Source organism: Entelurus aequoreus, linkage group LG13, assembly GCF_033978785.1.
Source record: "Entelurus aequoreus isolate RoL-2023_Sb linkage group LG13, RoL_Eaeq_v1.1, whole genome shotgun sequence".
NCBI classification, from domain to species: domain Eukaryota; kingdom Metazoa; phylum Chordata; class Actinopteri; order Syngnathiformes; family Syngnathidae; genus Entelurus; species Entelurus aequoreus.
The window spans coordinates 7,266,175-7,293,753 of NC_084743.1; the positions used below are offsets into that span (position 1 = coordinate 7,266,175).

General features: G+C 38.9%; 1 protein-coding gene and 1 long non-coding RNA gene across 3 annotated transcripts; one reads left to right on the forward strand and one right to left on the reverse strand.

Moving 5' to 3' along the window:
- Positions 1-1,473: 1,473 nt before the first annotated feature.
- LOC133663110 (keratin-associated protein 10-5-like) lies at positions 1,474-27,579 on the reverse strand. 2 transcript variants are annotated; one of them, XM_062067336.1, is made up of 5 exons: positions 26,954-27,579; positions 17,834-17,916; positions 6,444-6,483; positions 5,792-6,375; positions 1,474-3,124 (listed from the first exon to the last, which is right to left on the reverse strand). In XM_062067336.1, the coding sequence occupies exons 1-5, from the start codon at positions 27,081-27,083 to the stop codon at positions 2,672-2,674; spliced, it is 1,290 nt and encodes a 429-aa protein (XP_061923320.1). In that variant the 5' UTR covers positions 27,084-27,579; the 3' UTR covers positions 1,474-2,671. The 2 variants fall into 2 exon arrangements, with proteins under 2 accessions (XP_061923320.1, XP_061923321.1); XM_062067337.1 differs by lacking the exon at positions 26,954-27,579 and adding an exon at positions 23,423-23,560 and having other exon boundaries at positions 17,834-17,919.
- On the forward strand, positions 2,948-18,108 carry LOC133663111 (uncharacterized). The gene is made up of 3 exons (XR_009828245.1): positions 2,948-3,117; positions 17,861-17,896; positions 18,012-18,108. It is a non-coding gene; the product is annotated as an uncharacterized LOC133663111 (long non-coding RNA).

The window sequence follows — 27,579 nt, forward strand, 5'->3', positions numbered from 1 at the left end:
ACAAAGTATTTGGTCTGAAGATTAGAAAGTATTTGGTCTAAAGATGACAAAGTATTTGGTTTGAAGATTACAAAGTATTTGGTCTGAAGATTACAACGTGTTTGGGTTGAAGATTACAAAGTATTTGGTCTGAAGATTACAAAGTAATTGGTTTTAAGATTATAAAGTATTTGTTCTGAAGATTACAACGTTTTTGGGCTAAAGATTACAAAGTATTTGGTCTGAAGATTACACATTTTTTGATTTTAAGATTACAAAGTATTTGGTCTGAAGATTACAAAGTCTTTGGTTTGAAGAGTACAAAGTATTTGGCCTGAAGATTACAAAGTATTTGGGCTGAAGATGATAAAGTATTTGGGCTAAAGATTACAAATTATTTGGTCTAAAGATTACAAAGTATTTTGTCCAAAGATTACAAAGTATTTGGTCTGAAGATTACAAAGTATTTGGTTTTAAGATTACAAAGTATTTGGTCTGAAGATTACAAAGTATTTGGTTTTAAGATTACAAAGTATTTGGTCTAAAGATTGTATTGTATTTGGTCTGAAGATTACAAAGTATTTGGTCCAAAGATTGTATTGTATTTAGTCTGAAGATTACAAAGTATTTGGTCCAAAGATTGTGTAGTATTTGGTCCGAAGATTGCAAAATATTTAGTCCAAAGATGATAAAGTTTTTTTTCCAAAGTTGATAAAGTATTTGGTCTGAAGATTACAAAGTATTTGGTCCAAAGATTGTATTGTATATGGTCTGAAGATTACAAAGTATTTGGTCCAAAGATTGTATTGTATTTAGTCTGAAGATTACAAAGTATTTGGTCCAAAGATTGTGTAGTATTTGGTCCGAAGATTACAAAGTATTTAGTCCAAAGATTGTATTTTATTTGGTCCGAAGATTAACAAGTATTTGGTCCAAAGATTGTATAGTATTTGGTCGGAAGATTACAAAATATTTGGTCCATAGATTGTATAGTATTTGGTCTGAAGATTACAAAGTATTTGGTCCAAAGATTGTGTAGTATTTGGTCCGAAGATTACAAAGTATTTAGTCCAAAGATTGTGTAGTATTTGGTCCGAAGATTACAAAGTATTTAGTCCAAAGATTGTATAGTATTTGGTCAGAAGATTACAAAGTATTTGGTTTGAAGATTACAAAGTATTTGGGCTGAAGATGATAAAGTATTTGGGTCAAAGATTACAAAGTATTTGGGCTAAATATTACAAAGTGTTTGGTCTGAAGATTACAAAGTATTTGATCTGAAGATTACAAAGTATTTCATCCAAAGATGATGAAGTATTTTTTCCAAAGTTGATAAAGTATTTGGTCTGAAGAAGATAAAGTATTGTTTCCAAAGCTGATAAAGTATTTGGTCTGAAGAAGATAAAGTATTGTTTCCAAAGCTGAAAACGTATTTGGTCTGAAGAAGATAAAGTATTGTTTCCAAAGCTGATAAAGTATTTGGTCTGAAGAAGATAAAGTATTGTTTCCAAAGCTGATAAAGTATTTGGTCTGAAGAAGATAAAGTATTGTTTCCAAAGCTGATAAAGTATTTGGTCTGAAGAAGATAAAGTATTGTTTCCAAAGCTGATAAAGTATTTGGTCTGAAGAAGATAAAGTATTGTTTCCAAAGCTGATAAAGTATTTGGTCCGAAGATTACTGTCATGTCTGTTCATGTTTTTGTTTTTGGCCATGTGTTGTTTGTTTTTTGGACTCTTTTTAGTTCCTGGTTGCACTTCCTTGTTTGTTTGTTTCCATAGCAACTCATTAGTTTTCACCTGTCCTGTCACGCACCTGTTTCACGTTTGGAGTCACGCACCTGTTTTCACCAATCATGTCTATTATTGAAGTCCATTGTTTTCTGTTAGTCTGCCTGGCGACATCACTTTCTCCACACATTTATGCTCTGCACCCTTTATGATCGCGCTTCTTCACGCCATGTCCACAGTTCCTTGTCAAGTAAGTTTTTCTTTAATGTTTATAGTTCTCCGCCATTGTGCGCGCCTTTTGTTTTCCTACTCAAGTTTTTTACCTCTGCTGTGAGCGCTTTTTGTCTGCACCTTTTTTGATTAATTTTAATAAACGTATTTAATATCACGTCTGGCACGCGCCAATTTTCCGTTGCCTTCTGGGAGAACAAACCACGCCAAGGACCAAGTCTTGACAATTATAAAGTATTTGGTCCAAAGATTGTACAGTATTTGGTCTGAAGATTACAAAGTATTTGGTCCAAAGATTGTACAGTATTTGGTCTGAAGATTACAAAGTATTTGGTCCAAAGATTGTACAGTATTTGGTCTGAAGATTACAAAGTATTTGGTCCAAAGATTGTACAGTATTTGGTCTGAAGATTACAAAGTATTTGGTCCAAAGATTGTACAGTATTTGGTCTGAAGATTACAAAGTATTTGGTCCAAAGATTGTACAGTATTTGGTCTGAAGATTACAAAGTATTTGGTCCAAAGATTGTACAGTATTTGGTCTGAAGATTACAAAGTATTTGGTCCAAAGATTGTACAGTATTTGGTCTGAAGATTACAAAGTATTTGGTCCAAAGATTGTACAGTATTTGGTCTGAAGATTACAAAGTATTTGGTCCAAAGATTGTATAGTATTTGGTCTGAAGATTACAAAGTATTTGGTCCAAAGATTGTACAGTATTTGGTCTGAAGATTACAAAGTATTTGGTCCAAAGATTGTATAGTATTTGGTCTGAAAATCACAAGTATTTGTTACAAAGATTGAAGTACTGCATGACTTCTTGCCTTTCAACTGATCATCTCTTCTCTGATCCTCCAGAATTGTATCGAGTAGGTTTGGAGCTTCCAAATCTGCTCCTCGGTCTTCTTCCAGCGCCTCATTGTGGGTCTTGAGGTCCACTAGTTCTGGATATTGCAGAGGCTCCAGGTTCCGGGACTCATAATATAGACCTTGGCCGTCTTGTTGAGGGACCCAAGTGGACAGAGACACGGACAAAGGCATGTGGACCAGCGAAGACCCTGATTGACTCGCAGATCTTGGGACAATCTGGACCCCTGAGCTCGGTGTGAGGGCTTGGGACCAGGGGATGTAAGCCACTCCTGGTTCTGGGAGATCCAGGTGAGGAAGGGAGCATGCAGGTAAGGTCTGGAACAACATCAACAAATAACTCATTGTATTATTTACCTGTATTCAACATACTGTAATATCACACTATGTCTATACTGTAATCATAACACTATGTCTCTACTATAATCATAACACTATGTCTATACTGTAATAATAACACTATGTCTATACTGTAATCATAACACTATGTCTATACTGTAATCATAACACTATGTCTCTACTATAATCATAACACTATGTCTATACTGTAATAATAACACTATGTCTATACTGTAATCATAACACTATGTCTATACTGTAATCATAACAATGTCTATACTGTAATAATAACACTATGTCTATACTGTAATCATAACACTATGTCTCTAATATAATCATAACACTATGTCTATACTGTAATCATAACACTATGTCTATACTGTAATCATAACACCATGTCTATACTGTAATCATAACACTGTCTATACTGTAATCATAACACCATGTCTATACTTTAATCATAACACTATGTCTTTACTGTAATCATAACACTATGTCTATACTGTAATAATAACACTATGTCTTTACTATAATCATAACACTATGTCTATACTGTAATCATAACACTATGTCTATACTGTAATCATAACACTATGTCTATACTGTAATAATAACACTATGTCTTTACTATAATCATAACACTATGTCTATACTGTAATCCTAACACTATGTCTATACTGTAATCATAACACTATGTCTTTACTATAATCATAACACTATGTCTATACTGTAATCATAACACTATGTCTTTACTATAATCATAACACTATGTCTATACTGTAATCATAACACTATGTCTTTACTGTAATCATAAAACTATGTCTATACTGTAATCATAACACTATGTCTTTACTATAATCATAACAATGTATATACTGTAATCATAACACTATGTGTATACTATAATCATAACAATGTCTATACTGTAATCATAACACTATGTCTATATTGTAATCATAGCAATGTCTATTCTATAATCATAGCACTATGCCTATACTGTAATCATAACAATGTCTATAATGTAATCATAACACTATGTCTATACTGTAATCATAACACTATGTCTTTACTGTAATCATAACACTATGTCTATACTGTAATCCTAACTCTATGTCTATACTGTAATCATAACAATGTCTATACAGTCTGTAAAATCCCTGCACACAGCATTTCTCCTAGAATAATACACAACTCACATCATGTTTTAGTGCCAGAGGTGGACATGCATTCTACTGAGGTGGCAAATGATGATGCCTTCAGTGTATCGCAGCACCAAGCAAACAACCGGAAGATTCCCATCAATTACTAGATATGATCAAAATTATTTAAGGTGCACTACGCAAAATAAACGTAACGTAAACTACGGATAACATTAACACAAATTCCTCAAAACAGCCCACTACCTATAATATGGGCTTTTTTAAACATCAGATCATTGTCTCCCAAAACATTATTAGTTAATGAGGTCATTAAAGACAACTATCTTAACAAAACATTATTAGTTAATGAGGTCATTAAAGACAACTATCTTAACAAAACTTTATTAGTTAATGAGGTCATTAAAGACAACTATCTTAACAAAACATTATTAGTTAATGAGGTCATTAAAGACAACTATCTTAACAAAACGTTATTAGTTAATGAGGTCATTAAAGACAACTATCTTAACAAAACGTTATTAGTTAATGAGGTCATTAAAGACAACAATCTTAACGTCACTGGTCTCAGCGAAACCTGGCTCAAACCAGATACATTTTTCCCGCTTAACAAGACATCTCCTCCTAACTATACGAATGCCCATATTGCCCGTCCCCTTAAAAGGGGTGGGTGGGTCTCACTAATATCCAATGAAAACATTAACATTACCACTAACCTAAGTAATACAAAAGCCAAAAGCAGTAGTGTTGTCACGTTGTGTAAATGGTAAGTAAAAAGAGAATACAATGATTTGCAAATCCAAAAACTTATATTCAATTGAATAGACTGCAAAAACAAGATATTTCATGTTCACACTGAGAAATGTTCTTATTTTTTGCAAATAATCATGAACTTAGAATATAATGGCAGCAAAAAAGTTGTCACAGGGACATTTTTACCACTGTGTTACATGACCTTTCCTTTTAACAACCGGAGTCACCATACACAACATCCTGAGTCACCATACACAACATCCTGAGTCACCATACACAACATCCTGAGTCACCATACACAACATCCTGAGTCACCATACACAACATCCTGAGTCACCATCACAACCTATATACTGTAATAATATAAATAAGTCTATACTGTAATAATATAAATGTGTTTATAATGTATGAATATACATGTGTTTATAGTGTATACGTATAAATATGTTTATAATGTATAAATATAAATATGTTAACAATGTATGAATATAAATATGTTAATAATGTATGAAGATAAATATGTTAATAATGTATGAATATAATTATGTTTATAATGTATAAATATAAATATGTTAACAATGTATGAATATAAATATGTTAATAATGTATGAATATAAATATGTTTATAATGTATAAATATACATAATATTCCAGTGAATGTATTGCTTTGTACAACTTCAGCTTGTTAGCATCATCTTTGTTTCATAAGTTGATGAAATGCGGTGATTGTGCTCACCCCAAAGTTAGCTAGCAGTGGTGTCATGATGGTGCAGGTGGGGCACACAGTTGGCATGGCAACAGCTGAGGTCATGTGATGCTGAGTGGACTGCTGCTGGTCATCAAGTGTGGAGCAGGCAGGTGTGGAGCAGGCTGGTGTGGAGCAGGTCGGTGTGGAGCAGGCTGGTGTGGAGAAGACAGTTGGGGCGCAGGCTGGTGTGGAGCAGGCTGGTGTGGAGCAGGCTGGTGTGGAGCAGGTAGGTGTGGAGCAGGCTGGTGTGGAGAAGACAGGTGGGGCGCAGGCAGGTGTGGAGCAGGCTGGTGTGGAGATGACAGGTGGGGCGCAGGCAGGTGTGGAGCAGGCTGGTGTGGAGATGACAGGTGTGGAGCAGGCTGGTGTGGAGAAGGCAGGTGTGGAGAAGGCAGGTGGTGTGGAGTAGGCAGGTGTGGAGCAGGCTGGTGTGGAGAAGGCAGGTGTGGAGTAGGCAGGTGTGGAGCAGGCTGGTCCGGCAGGCTCCGATGTGGTCCTGCTGGCAGGTAGAGACAACATCCACTGTGCACCTTTGACGTGTGCGTCACATGACCGCCAGTCATGGCTGGACACTTGAGGAAGAAGCAGAAGGTGTGATCACATGACCACACCTTGACGTGTGAGTGTGATGAAAACTTACCTTGTGTATGTGACGACTGCGTGTTGTAGGTAATCATTTCCTGAAAACAATAATTGTCGTGTTGACATCAATGTGTCATGTTTGCACCTTAAAGCAGGTGTATAAAGTGGGCGGAGCCACGCTATTCCACACCTTTGCCAACAATCCTGAATGAGGAGTCAGAACTTTTCTTATACACAAACATCAATACACCGAATGATGACACCATTTCAATTCATTAAAATAATAAGGGGGGGGGGGTTTATTTGTTTACAGTTAAAAAAGTATACTTCTAGTATAATAAAGTGTGTATTAGTCAGTGATTGTGGTATTTCTGTACAGTTAAATAAGTATACTTCTGGTGTATTAAAGTGTGTATTAGTCAGTGATTGTGGTATTTGTGTACAGTTAAAAAAAAGTATACTTCTGGTGTATTTCTGCAAGATGGCGGCGCTTCACGGCGGCAGCTTCTTTCATGCGCTCTTGGAAGTGTAGACCGATTTGGCAAAAATACCCGTCAATTCAGTCAATTTCATGGCTGGCGCACAGCGTGTTCACTCCGTGATCACTTACGACCGACTTACGATTCTGGATGTGGAGAGATCGGGCCATTTTGGGCTGAAAGATGCGTGTACGATAGACCTGCTCGCTAGCTTGGGAATTCTTCGCGAGCTACATCCAGCAGTGGCCTTTGAATCAGCGGGGTCCACTACCAGCGGAGACCGTCAACGAAAGAGACGTAAGCGGTGCGCTCGGAAGCAGAAGCGGGGATGTCGGGCGGGGCTAACAACAAAGCTAAAGGCGTTGTTGTTAGCGGGGCTAACGAAAAAGCTAAAAGCTAATCCTCAAAGAAGCACTAATAAGGAGTCTGTTAAGCTAGAACTAGCCAGCGCCAGGCTGGATAATCCCTGCACACATAGCAATTCTCTTAGAATAATATACAACTCACATAATGTTTTTTCTGCGTCAGAGGTGGACATGCATTTTACTGAGGTGGCAAACAATCTAAAAATTCCTGTCATATCAATTCCTAGATATGGTCGAAATTATTTAAAGTGCACTACGCATAATAAACGTAACATTATTAATATTGCTACTACGGATACTTTCAACAAAAACTCCTCAAAACAGCCCACTACCTATAATATGGGCTTTTTAAACATAAGGTCATTGTCTTCCAAAACGTTATTAGTTAATGAAGTCATTAGAGACAACAATCTTGATGTCGTTGGTTTAGCCGAGACCTGGCTCAAACCAGACGAATTTTTTGCGCTGGGTGAGGCGTCTCCTCCTGGCTATACGGGAACGCATATTGCCCGTCCCATTAAAAGGGGTGGGGGTGTTGCACTAATATACAACAAAAACTTTAGCCTTACCTCGGACCTAAATAATAAATATAACTCGTTTGAGGTGCTCACTATGAGGTTTGTCACATCGCTGCCTCTGCACCTGGCTGTCATCTACCGCCCCCCAGGGCCCTATTCGGACTTCATCAATGAATTTTCAGAGTTCGTTGCTGATCTAGTGACGCACGCCGACAATATAATCATAATGGGAGACTTTAACATCCATATGAATACCCCATCGGACCCTCCATGCGTGGCGCTCCAGACTATAATTGATAGCTGTGGTCTTACACAAATAATAAATGAACCCACGCATCGCAACGGTAATACGATAGATCTAGTGCTTGTCAGGGGTGTCACCACCTCCAAAGTTACGATACTCCCGTACACTAAAGTAATGTCCGATCATTACCTTATAAAATTCGAAGTTCTGACTCATTGTCAACAAACTAATAATAATAATAATAATAACTACTATAGCAGCCGCAACATTAATGCTGCCACAACGACGACTCTTACTGACCTACTGCCTTCGGTAATGGCACCATTCCCAAATTATGTGGGCTCTATTGATAACCTCACTAACAGCTTTAACGACGCCCTGCGCGACACCATTGATAGTGTAGCACCGCTAAAGCTAAAAAGGGCCCCTAAAAGGCGCACCCCATGGTTTACAGAAGAAACTAAAGCCCAGAAATTATCATGTAGAAAGCTGGAACGCAAATGGCGTGCGACTAAACTTGAGGTTTTCCATCAAGCATGGAGTGATAGTTTAATAACTTATAAACGCATGCTTACCTCAACTAAAGCTAAATATTACTCAAATCTCATCCACCTCAACAAAAATGATCCTAAATTTTTGTTTAGTACAGTAGCATCGCTAACCCAACAAGGGACTCCTCCCAGTAGCTCCACCCACTCAGCAGATGACTTTATGAATTTCTTTAATAAGAAAATTGAAGTCATTAGAAAAGAGATTAAAGACAACGCATCCCAGCTACAACTGGGCTCTATTAACACAAATACGACTGTATATACGACGGACATTGCCCTCCAAAATAGTCTCTCTATTTTTGATGAAATAACATTAGAAGAATTATTACAGCGTGTAAGTGGGATAAAACAAACAACATGTTTACTTGACCCACTTCCTGGGAAACTTATCAAGGAGCTTTTTGTATTATTAGATCCATCAGTATTAAATATTATAAACTTATCACTTTCCTCCGGCACTGTTCCCCTAGCATTCAAAAAAGCGGTTATTCATCCTCTGCTCAAAAGACCTAACCTCCATCCTGATCTCCTGGTAAACTACCGGCCGGTGTCCCACCTTCCGTTTATCTCGAAAATCCTGGAATTTTTTTTCGCACAGCAGCTAAATGAACACTTAGTGACTAACAATCTCTGTGAACCTTTTCAGTCCGGTTTCAGGGCAAATCACTCTACGGAGACAGCCCTCGCAAAAATGACTAATGATCTATTGCTAACGATGGATTCTGATGCGTCATCTATGTTGCTGCTTCTTGATCTTAGCGCCGCTTTCCATACTGTTGATCATAATATTTTATTAGAGCGTATCAAAACACGTATTGGTATGTCAGACTTAGCCTTGTCTTGGTTTAACTCTTATCTTACTGACAGGATGCAGTGTGTCTCCCATAACAATGTGACCTCGGACTATGTTAAGGTCACGTGCGGAGTTCCCCAGGGTTCGGTTCTTGGCCCTGCACTCTTTAGTATTTACATGCTGCCGCTAGGTGACATCATACGTGTTAGCTTTCACTGTTATGCTGATGACACTCAACTCTACATGCCCCTAAAGCTGACCAACACGCCGGACTGTAGTCAGCTGGAGGCGTGTCTTAATGAAATTAAACAATGGATGTCCGCTAACTTTTTGCAACTCGACGCTAAGAAAACGGAAATGCTGATTATCGGTCCTGCTCAACACCGACATCTATTTAATAATACCACCTTAACATTTGACAACCAAACAATTAAACAAGGAGACTCGGTAAAGAATCTGGGTATTATCTTCCACCCAACTCTCTCGTTTGAGTCACACATTAAGAGTGTTACTAAAACAACTCTCTCGTTTGAGTCACACATTAAGAGTGTTACTAAAACAACTCTCTCGTTTGAGTCACACATTAAGAGTGTTACTAAAACGGCCTTCTTTCATCTCCGTAATATCGCTAAAATCCGTTCCATTTTGTCCACAAGCGATGCTGAGATCATAATTCATGCGTTCGTTACGTCTCGATTACTGTAACGTTTTATTTTCGGGCCTCCCTATGTCTAGCATTAAAAGATTACAGTTGGTACAAAATGCGGCTGCTAGACTTTTGACAAAAACAAGAAAGTTTGATCATATTACGCCTATACTGTATATACCTTTATATACATATATATATATATATATACACCTATACTGGCTCACCTGCACTGGCTTCCTGTGCACCTAAGATGCGACTTTAAGGTTTTACTACTTACGTATAAAATACTACACGGTCAAGCTCCTGCCTATCTTGCCGATTGTATTGTACCATATGTCCCGACAAGAAATCTGCGTTCAAAGAACTCCGGCTTATTAGTGATTCCCAGAGCCCAAAAAAAGTCTGCGGGCTATAGAGCGTTTTCTATTGGGGCTCCAGTACTATGGAATGCCCTCCCGGTAAAAGTTAGAGATGCTACCTCAGTAGAAGCATTTAAGTCCCATCTTAAAACTCATTTGTATACTCTAGCCTTTAAATAGACTCCCTTTTTAGACCAGTTGATCTGCCGTTTCTTTTCTTTTCTTTTCTACTCTGCTCCCAACCCGGGGTGGACCGCTATTCTGTTCATTGGTTGGGGACATCTCTACGCTGCTGACCCGTCTCCGCTCAGGATGGTTCCTGCTGGCCCCACTATGGACTGGACTTTCGCTGATGTATTGGACTTTCACAATATTATGTCAGACCCACTCCACATCCATTGCTTTCGGTCTCCCCTAGAGGGGGGGGGGGGGGGGGGGGGGGGGGGGTTTACCCACATATGCGGCCCTCTCCAAGGTTTCTCATAGTCATTCACATTGACGTCCCACTGGGGTGAGTTTTCCTTGCCCGTATGTGGGCTCTGTACCGAGGATGTCGTTGTGGCTTGTACAGCCCTTTGAGACACTTGTGATTTAGGGCTATATGAATAAACATTGATTGATTGATTGATATTAAAGTGTGTATTAGTCAGTGATTGTGGTATTTGTGTACAGTTAAAAAAAGTATACTTGTGGTGTATTAAAGTGTGTATTAGTCAGTGATTGTGGTATTTTTTTACAGTTAAAAAAGTATACTTCTAGTGTATTAAAGTGTGTATTAGTCAGTGATTGTGGTATTTGTTTACAGTTAAAAAAGTATACTTCTAGTGTATTAAAGTGTGTATTAGTCAGTGATTGTGGTATTTGTGTACAGTTAAAGTATACTTCTGGTGTATTAAAGTGTGTATTAGTCAGTGATTGTGGTATTTGTGTACAGTTAAAAAAGTATACTTCTAGTGTATTAAAGTGTGTATTAGTCAGTGATTGTGGTATTTGTGTACAGTTAAAGTATACTTCTAGTGTATTAAAGTGTGTATTAGTCAGTGATTGTGGTATTTGTTTACAGTTAAAAAAGTATACTTCTAGTGTATTAAAGTGTGTATTAGTCAGTGATTGTGGTATTTTGCAGGTTTAAACAAGTATAGAGTGTTTAGAAAGGCGTGTCATTAATGTGGGAGTTTTGTGTGTGTGTGTGTGTGTGTGTGTGTGTGTGTGTGTGTGTGTGTGTGTGTGTGTGTGTGTGTGTGTGTGTGTGTGTGTGTGTGTGTGTGTGTGTGTGTGTGTGTGTGTGTGTGTGCATGTGAGTGGCAGGTTCTTTGGCAAGGCGCAGGTATATTTGCGTATCGGGCACGGTGTCCTGCAGTCAAACAAGGAACATTTGCAACCGTCATGGAGGAACACCTGGATGATGCAATCATAAAAATCCCCAAGTTCCTGTTTGCCAATCATGTTTCATCAAAGTGTTATCTTGCCTTGTAAGGAACTTCTTTAGTGGATTCTTCCTCCATGTTGCTCTTTACACACACACACTTGTATCCATTTGTATGATCAAATGCAGATTCTTTTTCTTATGCCTTCTGATCTCTCTCTCTCTCTCTCTCTCTCTCTCTCTCTCTCTCTCTCTCTATGTCCACTACTTGATGTCCATACCCCCCCCCCCCCCCCACCCCACCCCCCCTCCACACTCCTGATTGTAAATAATGTAAATAATTCAATGTGATTATCTTGTGTGATGACTGTATTATGATGATAGTATATATGATAGTATATATCTGTATCATGAATCAATTTAAGTGGACCCCGACTTAAACAAGTTGAAAAACTTATTCGGGTGTTACCATTTAGTGGTCAATTGTACGGAATATGTACTTCACTGTGCAACCTACTAATAAAAATCTCAATCAATCAATCAAAAACACACACACTTGTATCCATTTGTATGATACACACACACTTGTATCCATTTGTATGATACACACACTTGTATCCATTTGTATGATACACACACACTTGTATCCATTTGTATGATACACACACACTTGTATCCATTTGTATGATACACACACACTTGTATTCATTTGTATGATACACACACACTTGTATCCATTTGTATGATACACACACACTTGTATCCATTTGTATGATACACAAACACTTGTATCCATTTGTATGATACACACACACACTTGTATCCATTTGTATGATACACACACACTTGTATCCATTTGTATGATACACACACACTTGTATCCATTTGTATGATACACAAACACTTGTATCCATTTGTATGATACACACACACTTGTATCCATTTGTATGATACACACACACTTGTATCCATTTGTATGATACACAAACACTTGTATCCATTTGTATGATACACACACACTTGTATCCATTTGTATGATACACACACACTTGTATCCATTTGTATGATACACACACACTTGTATCCATTTGTATGATACACACACACTTGTATCCATTTGTATGATACACACACTTGTATCCATTTGTATGATACACACACACTTGTATCCATTTGTATGATACACACACACTTGTATCCATTTGTATGATACACACACTTGTATCCATTTGTATGATACACACACACTTGTATCCATTTGTATGATACACACACACTTGTATCCATTTGTATGATACACAAACACTTGTATCCATTTGTATGATACACACACACTTGTATCCATTTGTATGATACACACACACTTGTATCCATTTGTATGATACACACACACTTGTATCCATTTGTATGATACACACACACTTGTATCCATTTGTATGATACACACACTTGTATCCATTTGTATGATACACACACACTTGTATCCATTTGTATGATACACACACACTTGTATCCATTTGTATGATACACACACACTTGTATCCATTTGTATGATACACACACACTTGTATCCATTTGTATGATACACACACACTTGTATCCATTTGTATGATACACACACACTTGTATCCATTTGTATGATACACACACACTTGTATCCATTTGTATGATACACACACACTTGTATCCATTTGTATGATACACACACACTTGTATCCATTTGTATGATACACACACACTTGTATCCATTTGTATGATACACACACACTTGTATCCATTTGTATGATACACACACACTTGTATCCATTTGTATGATACACACACACTTGTATCCATTTGTATGATATGTACTGTAATATTGTACATGCTCATTGTTATATATTGTATATCCATCCATCCATCCATTTTCTACCGCTTATTCCCTTCGGGGGGCGCTGGAGCCTATCTCAGCTATTATATCCAAATATAATATAATATAATATACAAATATATCAGTATATATTATGTACTTTATATCTTTAGTTCGTCGGTGGGGTCGACGAGGACCACTCTAGTCATCGTAAGGTTCCTGGGACTGGCTCTGTCTGTGCGAGTGCAGATGGCTGATGAGGCCGATCCTGGCACGGAAGGTTCTGGTACAAAAGGGACATGGGACGAGTGGGACGATGGCACAGGCTTTTCGGGCTTGCCTTTACTTTTCTGCGGTGGTGGTCCTGTTTGCTTCACACATCTTGGCGCCTTTGTGGATGGAGGAGCATCAAGTGGCTCGATCCATTGCGGATTGTTCCCATGTTTCTGGCTTGATTGTTCCCATGTGTCTGCGTTGATTGTTCCCATGTGTCTGGGTTGATTGTTCCCACATGTCTGGCTTGATTTTTACCACGTGTCTAGGTTGATTGTTCCCATGTGTTTGGGTTGATTGTTCCCACGTGTCTGGGTTGATTGTTCCCATGTGTCTGGGTTGATTGTTCCCATGTGTCTGGGTTGATTGTTCCCACGTTTCTGCGTTGATTGTTCCCATGTGTCTGGCTTGATTGTTCCCACGTGTCTGGCTTGATTGTTCCCATGTGTCTGGGTTGATTGTTCCCATTTTCTGGCTTGATTGTTCCCATGTGTCTGGGTTGATTGTTCCCACGTGTCTGGGTTGATTGTTCCCACGTGTCTGGTTTGATTGTTCCCACGTGTCTGGCTTGATTGTTCCCATGTGTCTGGGTTGACTGTTCCCACGTGTCTGGCTTGATTGTTCCCATGTGTCTGGGCTGTGTCCGGGTTGATTGTTCCCACGTGTCTGACTTGAATGTTCCCATGTGTCTGGCTTGATTGTTCCCACATGTCTAGGTTGATTGTTCCCATGTGTTTGGGTTGATTGTTCCCACGTGTCTGGGTTGATTGTTCCCATGTGTCTGGGTTGATTGTTCCCATGTGTCTGGGTTGATTGTTCCCACGTGTATGGCTTGATTGTTCCCACCTGTCTGGGTTGATTGTTCCCACGTGTCTGGTTTGATTGTTCCCATGTGTCTGGGTTGATTGTTCCCACGTGTCTGGCTTGAGGGTTCCCATTTGTCTGGCTTGATTGTTCCCACGTGTCTGGCTTGAGGGTTCCCATTTGTCTGGCTTGATTGTTCCCACGTGTCTGGCTTGAGGGTTCCCATGTGTCTGGGTTGATTGTTCCCACGTGTCTGGCTTGAGGGTTCCCATTTGTCTGGCTTGATTGTTCCCACGTGTCTGGCTTGAGGGTTCCCATTTGTCTGGCTTGATTGTTCCCACGTGTCTGGCTTGAGGGTTCCCATTTGTCTGGCTTGATTGTTCCCACGTGTCTGGCTTGAGGGTTCCCATGTGTCTGGCTTGATTGTTCCCACGTGTCTGGCTTGAGGGTTCCCACGTGTCTGGCTTGATTGTTCCCATGTGTCTGGCTTGATTGTTCCCACGTGTCTGGCTTGAGGGTTCCCATTTGTCTGGCTTGATTGTTCCCACGTGTCTGGCTTGAGGGTTCCCATGTGTCTGGGTTGATTGTTCCCACGTGTCTGGCTTGAGGGTTCCCATTTGTCTGGCTTGATTGTTCCCACGTGTCTGGCTTGAGGGTTCCCATGTGTCTGGCTTGATTGTTCCCACGTGTCTGGCTTGAGGGTTCCCATTTGTCTGGCTTGATTGTTCCCACGTGTCTGGCTTGAGGGTTCCCATGTGTCTGGCTTGATTGTTCCCACGTGTCTGGCTTGAGGGTTCCCACGTGTCTGGCTTGATTGTTCCCATGTGTCTGGCTTGATTGTTCCCACGTGTCTGGCTTGAGGGTTCCCATGTGTCTGGCTTGATGGCAAACACTTTCAGTGAGGCTTTGAGTGTATCTTTGAAGCCTTTCTTCTGCCCACCCCAGGACCGCTGGCCATGCTGCAGTCTTTTGGGCAGCCTCTTGTCTTACATACGGGCTACATGACCTGGGACTGCGTCAGGATGGTGAAGACTGCTTTAGCCAGTACTTCCTGCCACTTGATGCCCAGGATCTTCCTGAGGCTTGTTGTGTGGAAGTGATTTAGCTTCCTGGCATGTCTTTGGTACACTGCCCAAGTCTGGCATGCATAGAGCAGCACACTTTCAGTTTGGTCTCAGTGGTGATGCCTCTTCAGTTCCAGACATTCGGATACAGTCTGCCGAAAGTGGAGCTGGCTCTGGCTATGCGGGTCTGCACTTCAACATCCATGGTGACATTCTGAGACAGTGTGCTGCCAAGGTAGTATATATTGTGTACTGTATACACTATATGTCAATGATACATATATGCTATATTTAATAATGCTACTATGGTACACTTTTAGTCTACTTAATACCCACATTACCCTTTCCATCCTTTGTAACTGAGCAATTACCCTTGTGGATCAATAAAGTTTGTATAAGTCTAAGTCTAAGTATGACATCATAGTAACGTGTACTGTATGACATCATAGTAACATACATGTACTGTATGACATCATAGTAACATGTACTGTATGACATCATAGTAACATGCACTGTATGACATCATAGTAACATGTACTGTATGTCATCATAGAGACATACATGTACTGTATGTCATCATAGTAACATGTACTGTATGACATCATAGTAACATGCAGTGTATGACATCATAGTAACATGTACTGTATGACATCATAGTAACATGCACTGTATGACATCATAGTAACATGCACTGTATGACATCATAGTAACATGCACTGTATGACACCATAGCAACATATACTGTATGACATCATAGTAACATACATGTACTGTATGACATCATAGTAACACACACGTACTGTATGACATCATAGTAACATGTATATCATATTAACATGTACTGTATGACATAGTAACATGTACTGTATGACATCATAGTAACATGTATATCAAATTAACATGTACTGTATGACATCATAGTAACATGTACTGTACGACATCATAGTAACATGTACTGTGAGACATCATAGTAACATCTACATCATGGTAACATGTACTGTGCGACATCATAGTAACATGTAGTGTATGACATCATAGTAATATCTACATCATAGTAACATGTACTGTATGACATCATATTAACATGTAGTGTATGACATCATAGTAACATGTACTGTATGACATCATATTAACATGTAGTGTATGACATCATAGTAACATGTAGTGTATGACATCATAGTAACATCTACATCATAGTAACATGTACTGTATGACATCATAGTAACATGTAGTGTATGACATCATAGTAACATGTACATCATAGTAACATGTACTGTATGATATCATATTAACATGTAGTGTATGACATCATAGTAACATGTACTGTGTGACATCATAGTAACATCTACATCATAGTAACATGTACTGTATGACATCATAGTAACATGTACTGTGTGACATCATAGTAACATGTACTGTATGACATCATAGTAACATCTACATCATAGTAACATGTACTGTATGACATCATAGTAACATCTACATCATAGTAACATGTACTGTATGACATCATAGTAACATCTACATCATGGTAACATGTACTGTGCGACATCATAGTAACATGTACTGTATGACATCATAGTAACATCTACATCATAGTAACATGTACTGTATGACATCATAGTAACATGTAGTGTATGACATCATAGTAACATCTAAATCATAGTAACATGTACTGTATGACATCATATTAACATGTAGTGTATGACATCATAGTAACATGTACTGTATGGCATCATATTAACATGTAGTGTATGACATCATATTAACATGTAGTGTATGACATCATAGTAACATCTACATCATAGTAACATGTAGTGTATGACATCATAGTAACATGTACTGTATGACATCATAGTAACATGCACTGTATGACATCATATTAACATGTAGTGTATGACATCATAGTAACATGTACTGTATGACATCATATTAACATGTAGTGTATGACATCATATTAACATGTAGTGTATGACATCATAGTAACATGTACTGTATGACATCATATTAACATGTAGTGTATGACATCATAGTAACATGTACATCATAGTAACATGTACATCATAGTAACATGTAGTGTATGACATCATAGTAGCATGTAGTGTATGACATCATAGTAACATGAAGTACTCACCACAGTGTTCATTCTTTTCCTTCTCAGCAGCTCTTTGACTGGATCTTTGACTCGCACACCCTGGTAAGGTCTTGGCCTGCGTGCTGCTGATGAAGAGAGTGATGAAGAATTAATTCCAACATCACAGATTGGTGAAAGTATGTCATCAAATATTCACATCTTTCATAAATCACTTCAGGAAAATGAAACCTAGGCATTTGGACAAGAGCAGCCTAAGTCAGCTGGGATAGGATTCAGTGTCCCCCTGGGTGACCCCGCCTCCTGAGGAACATGGCTGTTTGGACTCCAAGATATCTCATCATTGATGACATCATCACATCTTTGGACTCCAAGATATCTAATCATTGATGACATCATCACATCTTTGGACTCCAAGATATCTAATCATTGATGACATCATCACATGTTTGGACTCCAAGATATCTAATCATTGATGACATCATCACATGTTTGGACTCCAAGATATCTAATCATTGATGACATCATCACATGTTTGGACTCCAAGATATCTCATCATTGATGACATCATCACATGTTTGGGCTCGAAGATATCTAATCATTGATGACATCATCACATCTTTGGACTCCAAGATATCTAATCATTGATGACATCATCACATCTTTGGACTCCCAGATATCTAATCATTGATGACATCATCACATGTTTGGACTCCAAGATATCTAATCATTGATGACATCATCACATCTTTGGACTCCAAGATATCTAATCATTGATGACATCATCACATGTTTGGACTCCAAGATATCTAATCATTGATGACATCATCACATGTTTGGGCTCGAAGATATCTAATCATTGATGACATCATCACATGTTTGGACTAGAAGATATCTAATCATTGATGACATCATCACATCTTTGGACTAGAAGATATCTAATCATTGATGACATCATCACATGTTTGGACTCGAAGATATCTAATCATTGATGACATCATCACATGTTTGGACTCCAAGATATCTAATCATTGATGACATCATCACATGTTTGGGCTCGAAGATATCTAATCATTGATGACATCATCACATGTTTGGACTAGAAGATATCTAATCATTGATGACATCATCACATCTTTGGACTAGAAGATATCTAATCATTGATGACATCATCACATGTTTGGACTCGAAGATATCTAATCATTGATGACATCATCACATGTTTGGACTAGAAGATATCTAATCATTGATGACATCATCACATGTTTGGACTCGAAGATATCTAATCATTGATGACATCATCACATGTTTGGACTCGAAGATATCTAATCATTGATGACATCATCACATGTTTGGACTCGAAGATATCTAATCATTGATGACATCATCACATGTTTGGACTAGAAGATATCTAATCATTGATGACATCATCACATGTTTGGACTAGAAGATATCTAATCATTGATGACATCATCACATGTTTGGACTCAAAGATATCTAATCATTGATGACATCATCACATGTTTGGATTCGAAGATATCTAAACATTGATGACATCATCACATGTTTGGACTCGAAGATATCTCATCAACATCTTCACCTGTTTGGACTCTAAGATATCTAATCATTGATGACATCATCACATGTTTGGACTCGAATATATCTAATCATTGATGACATCATCACATGTTTGGATTCGAAGATATCTAAACATTGATGACATCATCACATGTTTGGACTCGAAGAAATCTAATCATTGACTAGATATCTCACCCTAAAAGTGATAGCAAAGAAGCAGTTAGTGAAATAAATATTAATAATACAGAAATGACAATGAACATTATTACACTACAAATGGATCAAGACAAATACCAATAGAAATAATACTATTGATAATGAATAATAACAATAATTACTTCTATTATCAACAATACAGTTGTTCAAATACAACAATACATAAATGTCATGATAACTTGAAATACAAAATAAAGCGGATAAATGGAGGGGAAGAAATAAGCCATCTATATTAACCTTGTAGATTGTTATAGTAACAATAGGTTAAGCATTGTCAGTGTGCCACATGTTACCCAGTTTACCCTAGGGCAACAACGTTAATATATGTTTGATGAAACAAGATTATGTGCATGAATGTATGTATGTATATGTACTTGTATATGTACAGTATGTGTATATGTATGTTTGCACAGTGAATGTATATGTACAGTATGTGTATATGTATGTTTGCACAGTGAATGTATATGTTTGTAGAGTGAATGTATATGTACAGTATGTGCATATGTATGTTTGTACATTGAATGTATATGTACATGTACGTGTATATGTATGTTTGTACAGTGAATGCATATGTACAGTATGTGCATATGTATGTTTGTACATTGAATGTATATGTACATGTACATGTATATGTATGTTTGTACAGTGAATGCATATGTACAGTATGTGTATATGTATGTTTGTACAGTGAATGTATATGTACAGTATGTGTATATGTATGTTTGCACAGTGAATGTATATGTACAGTATGTGTATATGTATGTTTGCACAGTGAATGTATATGTTTGTAGAGTGAATGTATATGTACAGTATGTGCATATGTATGTTTGTACATTGAATGTATATGTACTTGTACGTGTATATGTATGTTTGTACAGTGAATGCATATGTACAGTATGTGCATATGTATGTTTGTACATTGAATGTATATGTACATGTATGTGTATATGTATGTTTGTACAGTGAATGTATATGTACATGTACATGTATATGTATGTTTGTACAGTGAATGCATATGTACAGTATGTGTATATGTATGTTTGTACAGTGAATGCATATGTACAGTATGTGCATATGTATGTTTGTACATTGAATGTATATGTACATGTACGTGTATATGTATGTTTGTACAGTGAATGCATATGTACAGTATGTGCATATGTATGTTTGTACATTGAATGTATATGTACATGTACGTGTATATGTATGTTTGTACAGTGAATGTACGTTTGTATATGAACAGTATGTGTATATATATGTTTGTACAGTGAATTTATATGTACAGTATGTGTATATGTATGTTTGTACAGTGAATGTACAGTCGTGCTCATAAGTTTACATACCGTGGGAGAATTCATGATTTCTTGGCCATTCTTCAGAGAATATGAATGATAACAAAAAAACCTTTCTTCCACTCATGCTTAATGGTTGTGAGAAGCTATTTATTGGCAAACAACTGTGTTTACTCTTTTTAAATCAAAATGACAAAAGAAAGTACCCAAATGACCCTGATCAAAAGTTGACATACCCCAGTGACTTTGATGTGATAACATGCACAAAAGTTGACACAAAGAGGTTTGAATGGCTAATCAAGGTTCCAATCCTCAGCTGTGACATGTTTGTTTGTAATGAATGTGTGCGTATAAAAGCTCAGTGACTTTCTGACACACCATTGCATCTTTCATCCAGAGCTTCACACATGCTTCTGCATTCTGAGTCATGGGCAAGGCAAAACAATTGTCAAAGGATCTGCGAGAAAAGGTCATTGAACTGCATAAAACAGGAAAGGGGTATAAAAAGTTATCCAAGGAATTGAGGATGCCAATCAGCAGTGTTCAAACAGGAAAGGGGTATAAAAAGGTAATCCAAGGAATTGAGAATGCCAATCAGCAGTTTTCAAACGCTGATTAAGAAGTGGAAAATGAGGGATTCAGGTAGACCAGCAAAGATTTCAGCCACAACTGCCAGGAAAATTGTTGGAGATGCAAAGAAAAATCCACAAATAACTTCAGCTGAAATACAGGACTCTCTGAAAAATGGTGGTGTGGCTGTTTCAAGATGCACAATAAGAAGGCACTTGAAGAAAAATGGGCTGCATGGTCGAGTCGCCAGAAGAAAGGCCTTTCTGCGCAAATGTCACAAAGTATCCCGCTTACATTACGCCAAACAGCACAGACAAGCCTCAAAACTTCTGGAACAAAGTCATTTGGAGTGATGAGACCAAAATTGAACTTTTTGGCCACTCGACCATGCAGCCCATTTTTCTTCAAGTGCCTCCTTATTGTGCATCTTGAAACAGCCACACCACAATTTTTCAGAGAGTCCTGTATTTCAGCTGAGGTTATTTGTGGAGTTTTCTTTGCATCTCCAACAATTTTCCTGGCAGTTGTGGCTGAAATCTTTGCTGGTCTACCTGAATCCCTCATTTTCCACTTCTTAATGGCCCCACGAGCCCAAACCCCACCCCTCGGAGAGCACGGCGGGGCCCACCCCAGGCCACCCCACCCAAGTCGGTCGCCGCAGTACCGTCCAGCACGGGGGCACGGGAACCACCCACCCGACCTGCAGGGACCCCAACGATGGAGATGGAACAACCAGCAACCGCCCTGTCGAATCCTCCCCTGAGGAAGGGGAAAAATAACAAATAAAAATGATTATAATAAAATATTAAAAAAATAAATAATAATAATAATAATTATAATAGCGATAATGAAAAAATACAAATAATAATAATAATAATAAAAAGACACACTGACACACAAGGTCACGACCCCAGCATCTGGCCGACTTGCAGCACCGCGCAAATATATTTAATAATTGATTATATAATCAAATATTTGGACTTAACAAATATATCTAATCATTGATTACGTGATCAAATATTTGGACTTGACAAATATATTCAATCATTGATTACATAATCAAATATTTGGACTTGACAAATATATCTAATCATTGATTACTGATCAAATATTTGGACTTGACAAATATATCTAATCATTGATTACTGATCAAATATATCTAATTACCCACGCAAGGCAACATCCCTGGCCAGACCCTCAGGGTGTGTTCATCAGAGCTGGCTGACGTACTTGCTGACATATACAACTTGTCACTAGCACAAGCTGTTGTGCCTACCTGCTTCAAGACCACCACCATCGGGACCCTGCCAAAGAACAACACTGTGACATGTCTGAATGACTATCGCCCTGTTGCACTCACCCCAATAGTGATGAAGTGCTTCGAGAGGATAGTCATGTCACACATCAAAAAGACCATCCCAGACACACTGGACCCTCTACAGTTTGCCTACCGGCAGAACCGGTCCACTGAGGATGCAGTCAACACCGTCATCTACACCACCCTCACCCACTTAGAGGGCAAGGACACCTATGCCAGGCATCGACTACAGCTCTGCTTTTAACACGGTCATCCCACAAAAACTCATTGCTGAACTCCTCACTGTTGGTCTGACACCAACTCTCTGTGACTGGGTCCTGAACTTTCTCACCAACCGGCCCCAGTCAGTCAGAGTCGGCAACCAGACATCAGGCACAAAGGTTCTAAGCACAGGGACCCCCCAAGGCTGCGTGCTGAGCCCCCTATTGTACACCCTCTTCACACACGACTGTGTGGCCTTCCAGAACAACACCAGTATCATCAAGTTTGCAGATGATACTACGGTCGTCGGACTGATCACCGGGGGAGCTGAGGCAGCGTACAGAAGGGAGGTAGCGGAACTGGTGGCCTGGGGTCAGGATAATAATCTCTCCTTGAACACAGACAAGACCAAGGAGATGATTATTGACCCACGGAGAAGGAGTACACACTACACACCTCTGTACATAGGGGGGGACAAAGGTGGACAGGGTGAAAACCTTTAAATTCCTTGGGATCCACATCAGCGAGGACCTCACCTGGGATCACAACACCCAACAAACAATAAAGAAAGTCCAGCAGCGACTGTACTTCCTAAGAAGGCTAAGAAAATGATACATATCAGGAGCAGCCTTCCCCTCACTACAGAACATGTACTCTACCAGGGCCACCAGGAGAGCACACAACATCATAAAGGACAGTACACAGTCTCTTCCCCTCACTACAGGACATGTAGTCTACCAGGGCCACCAGGAGAGCACACAACATCATAAAGGACAGTACAGCGTCTCTTCCCCTCACTACAGGACATGTACTCTACCAGGGCCACCAGGAGAGCACACAACATCATAAAGGACAGTACACAGTCTCTTCCCCTCACTACAGGACATGTACTCTACCAGGGCCACCAGGAGAGCACACAACATCATAAAGGACAGTACACAGTCTCTTCCCCTCACTACAGGACATGTAGTCTACCAGGGCCACCAGGAGAGCACACACCATCATAAAGGACAGTACACAGTCTCTTCTCCTCACTACAGGACATGTAGTCTACCAGGGCCACCAGGAGAGCACACAACATCATAAAGGACAGTACACAGTCTCTTCCCCTCACTACAGGACATGTAGTCTACCAGGGCCACCAGGAGAGCACACACCATCATAAAGGACAGTACACAGTCTCTTCCCCTCACTACAGGACATGTACTCTACCAGGGCCACCAGGAGAGCACACAACATCATAAAGGACAGTACACAGTCTCTTCCCCTCACTACAGGACATGTAGTCTACCAGGGCCACCAGGAGAGCACACAACATCATAAAGGACAGTACACACCCCCTTCAGCCTCCTACCATCAGGCAGACCATACAGGAGCCTGAAATCCAGGACTACGAGACTGACAAACAGTTTCTAGCCACAGGCCATCAGGCTTGTGAATGCTAACTTGTGAATGCTAGCTACCCCCGTTTTACTTTTATCTTTTTGAACAAAAGACATTACCATGACCACCCCCGAACTGTGAAGCATCACTGTAGACACTTTTCACCTTTGATCACTAAAGACACTTGAACTGCTGTCACCTCCATATTTATACTGTTGACTGTCAATCATGTTGTGTCACTTACTGTCACCTCCATATTTATACTGTTGACTGTCAGTCATGTTGTGTCACTTACTGTCACCTCCATATTTATACTGTTGACTGTCAATCATGTTGTGTCACTTACTGTCACCTCCATATTTATACTGTTGACTGTCAATCATGTTGTGTCACTTACTGTCACCTCCATATTTATACTGTTGACTGTCAATCATGTTGTGTCACTTACTGTCACCTCCATATTTATACTGTTGACTGTCAATCATGTTGTGTCACTTACTGTCACCTCCATATTTATACTGTTGACTGTCAATCATGTTGTGTCACTTACTGTCACCTCCATATTTACACTGTTGACTGTCAATCATGTTGTGTCACTTACTGTCACCTCCATATTTATACTGTTGACTGTCAATCATGTTATGTTACTCACTGTCACCTCCATATTTATACTGTTGACTGTCAATCATGTTGTGGCACTTACTGTCACCTCCATATTTATACTGTTGACTGTCAATCATGTTGTGTCACTTACTGTCACCTCCATATTTATACTGTTGACTGTCAATCATGTTGTGTCACTTACTGTCACCTCCATATTTATACTGTTGACTGTCAATCCTGTTATGTTACTCACTGTCACCTCCATATTTATACTGTTGACTGTCAATCATGTTGTGTCACTTACTGTCACCTCCATATTTATACTGTTGACTGTCAATCCTGTTATGTTACTCACTGTCACCTCCATATTTATACTGTTGACTGTCAATCATGTTGTGTCACTTACTGTCACCTCCATATTTATACTGTTGACTGTCAATCATGTTGTGTCACTTACTGTCACCTCCATATTTATACTGTTGACTGTCAATCATGTTGTGTCACTTACTGTCACCTCCATATTTATACTGTTGACTGTCAATCATGTTGTGTCACTTACTGTCACCTCCATATTTATACTGTTGACTGTCACTCAGAATGTGCAATAATGTAATGTTACTTACTGTCACCTTGTATATACAGTTGTGTTTTTATTTGAGCTAAGTAGCGTGTGACTCGTTGAAGGCGGGACTAGCAAAGTAAGATTTTCATTGTACGGCAAACTGTCTGTTTTACTGTGCAGATGACAATAAACTATCTTCAATCTTCAATCTTCAATCTTCAATCTTCAATCTTCAATTGATTACATGATCAAATGTTTTGACTTGACAAATATATCTAATCATTGATTACTGATCAACTATATCTAATCATTGATTACTGATCAAATATATCTAATCATTGATTACTGATCAAATATATCTAATCATTGATTACTGATCAAATATATCTAATCATTGATTACTGATCAAATGTTTTGACTTGACAAATATAACTAATAATTGACACACTAATAGTACACCCTATGTTATACTTTGTACACACTAATAGTACACACTATTTTCATACTTTGTACACACTAATAGTACACACTATGTTATACTTTGTACACAATAATAGTACACACTATGTTATACTTTGTACACACTAATAGTACACACTATGTTATACTTTGTACACAATAATAGTACACACTATGTTATACTTTGTACACAATAATAGTACACACTATGTTATACTTTGTACACAATAATAGTACACACTATGTTATACTTTGTACACACTAATAATACACACTATGTTATACTTTGCACACAGTGTTTACTGCCAAGTATTTGGATGCGAGTAAATCCAAATACAGTATGTAAATATGTGTATACCCCACAGGCCTGGCCCTAACCAATCTGGCGCCCTAGGCAAGATTTTAGGTGGCGCCCCCCCCCCACATCGGCAGTGAAGTGTATATACCCACAAGAAACCGAATAGCTTTGTCTTTGACCTTTTTTTTTACTTAAAGAAAGCAAATTAACATATTATATGAGAATGTTATGTTATGATTATCTTTAACCGAATCACAGCAGTGCTCAAATTAAAAAACAGCATTCCCTCTCATGTGATATTGCTTAATTAACATTAATGATGTGCACTTTAACAACTAGGCTTACAACTATACCTAATATATAAAGGGGTGGAAAAGTGACTATTACCTGCAGAGCAAACATTAGCTAACCAGAAGGCAATAACAATGTCAACATAAAACACCTGCTTAAAAGATCTAATACAAATGTCCCTGAGGAATGTAAGGTGGGAGTACTGTAATTACCTAACGTTACATTATTATTTTCCAGAACAATTAGCCCCCTCCACAATATTAACCCGACGTTAAAACAGAACTAGCTATTTATTGATTAGCAATTGCTGAATCATATAACATTAGCTTAATGCTAAAAAGCCAGGTTACTATCACAGACAAATAATTTCATGTAGGCTAACGTTACCTACCTGCTACCTCTGTCTTTTTCTCGTTTCTCCTCTTCTTTTCTCTTTTTTCTTCCCTTGGCACCTGACAGTTTTGGCCGTTTTGACATCTTGTGTTGATTTTTTTGATGTGGTGACGTCCAAAAAGAGTCATGATACGGGAAGGGAGGGGGCGCACCGTGCGGGGGGGGGGGGGGGGGCAATGCTGTGGCAAATAATATTTCTATTAAATAGGCTTTACTTTGCATTTTAATTAACGTGGGATTATTTTTTGTATTTAGAAATAATAGTACCAACTTTTTTTTTCTTTTTTTTTTTTCTCCAACATTTGTGGCACTGGCGTGGCGCCCCCTGATGGACGGCGCCCTTAGCATTTGCCTATATGGCCTATGCCACGGGCCGGCCCTGATACCCCATCTTCCTTGTCCGGGGTGTACCCCACCTTCCTTGTCCAGGGTGTACACTGCCTTCCTTGTCCAGGGTGTACCCTGCCTTCATTGTCCAGGGTGTACCCCGCCTTCCTTGTCCAGGGTGTACACTGCCTTCCTTGTCCAGGGTGTACACTGCCTTCCTTGTCCAGGGTGTACCCTGCCTTCATTGTCCAGGGTGTACCCTGCCTTCATTGTCCAGGGTGTACCCCGCCTTCCTTG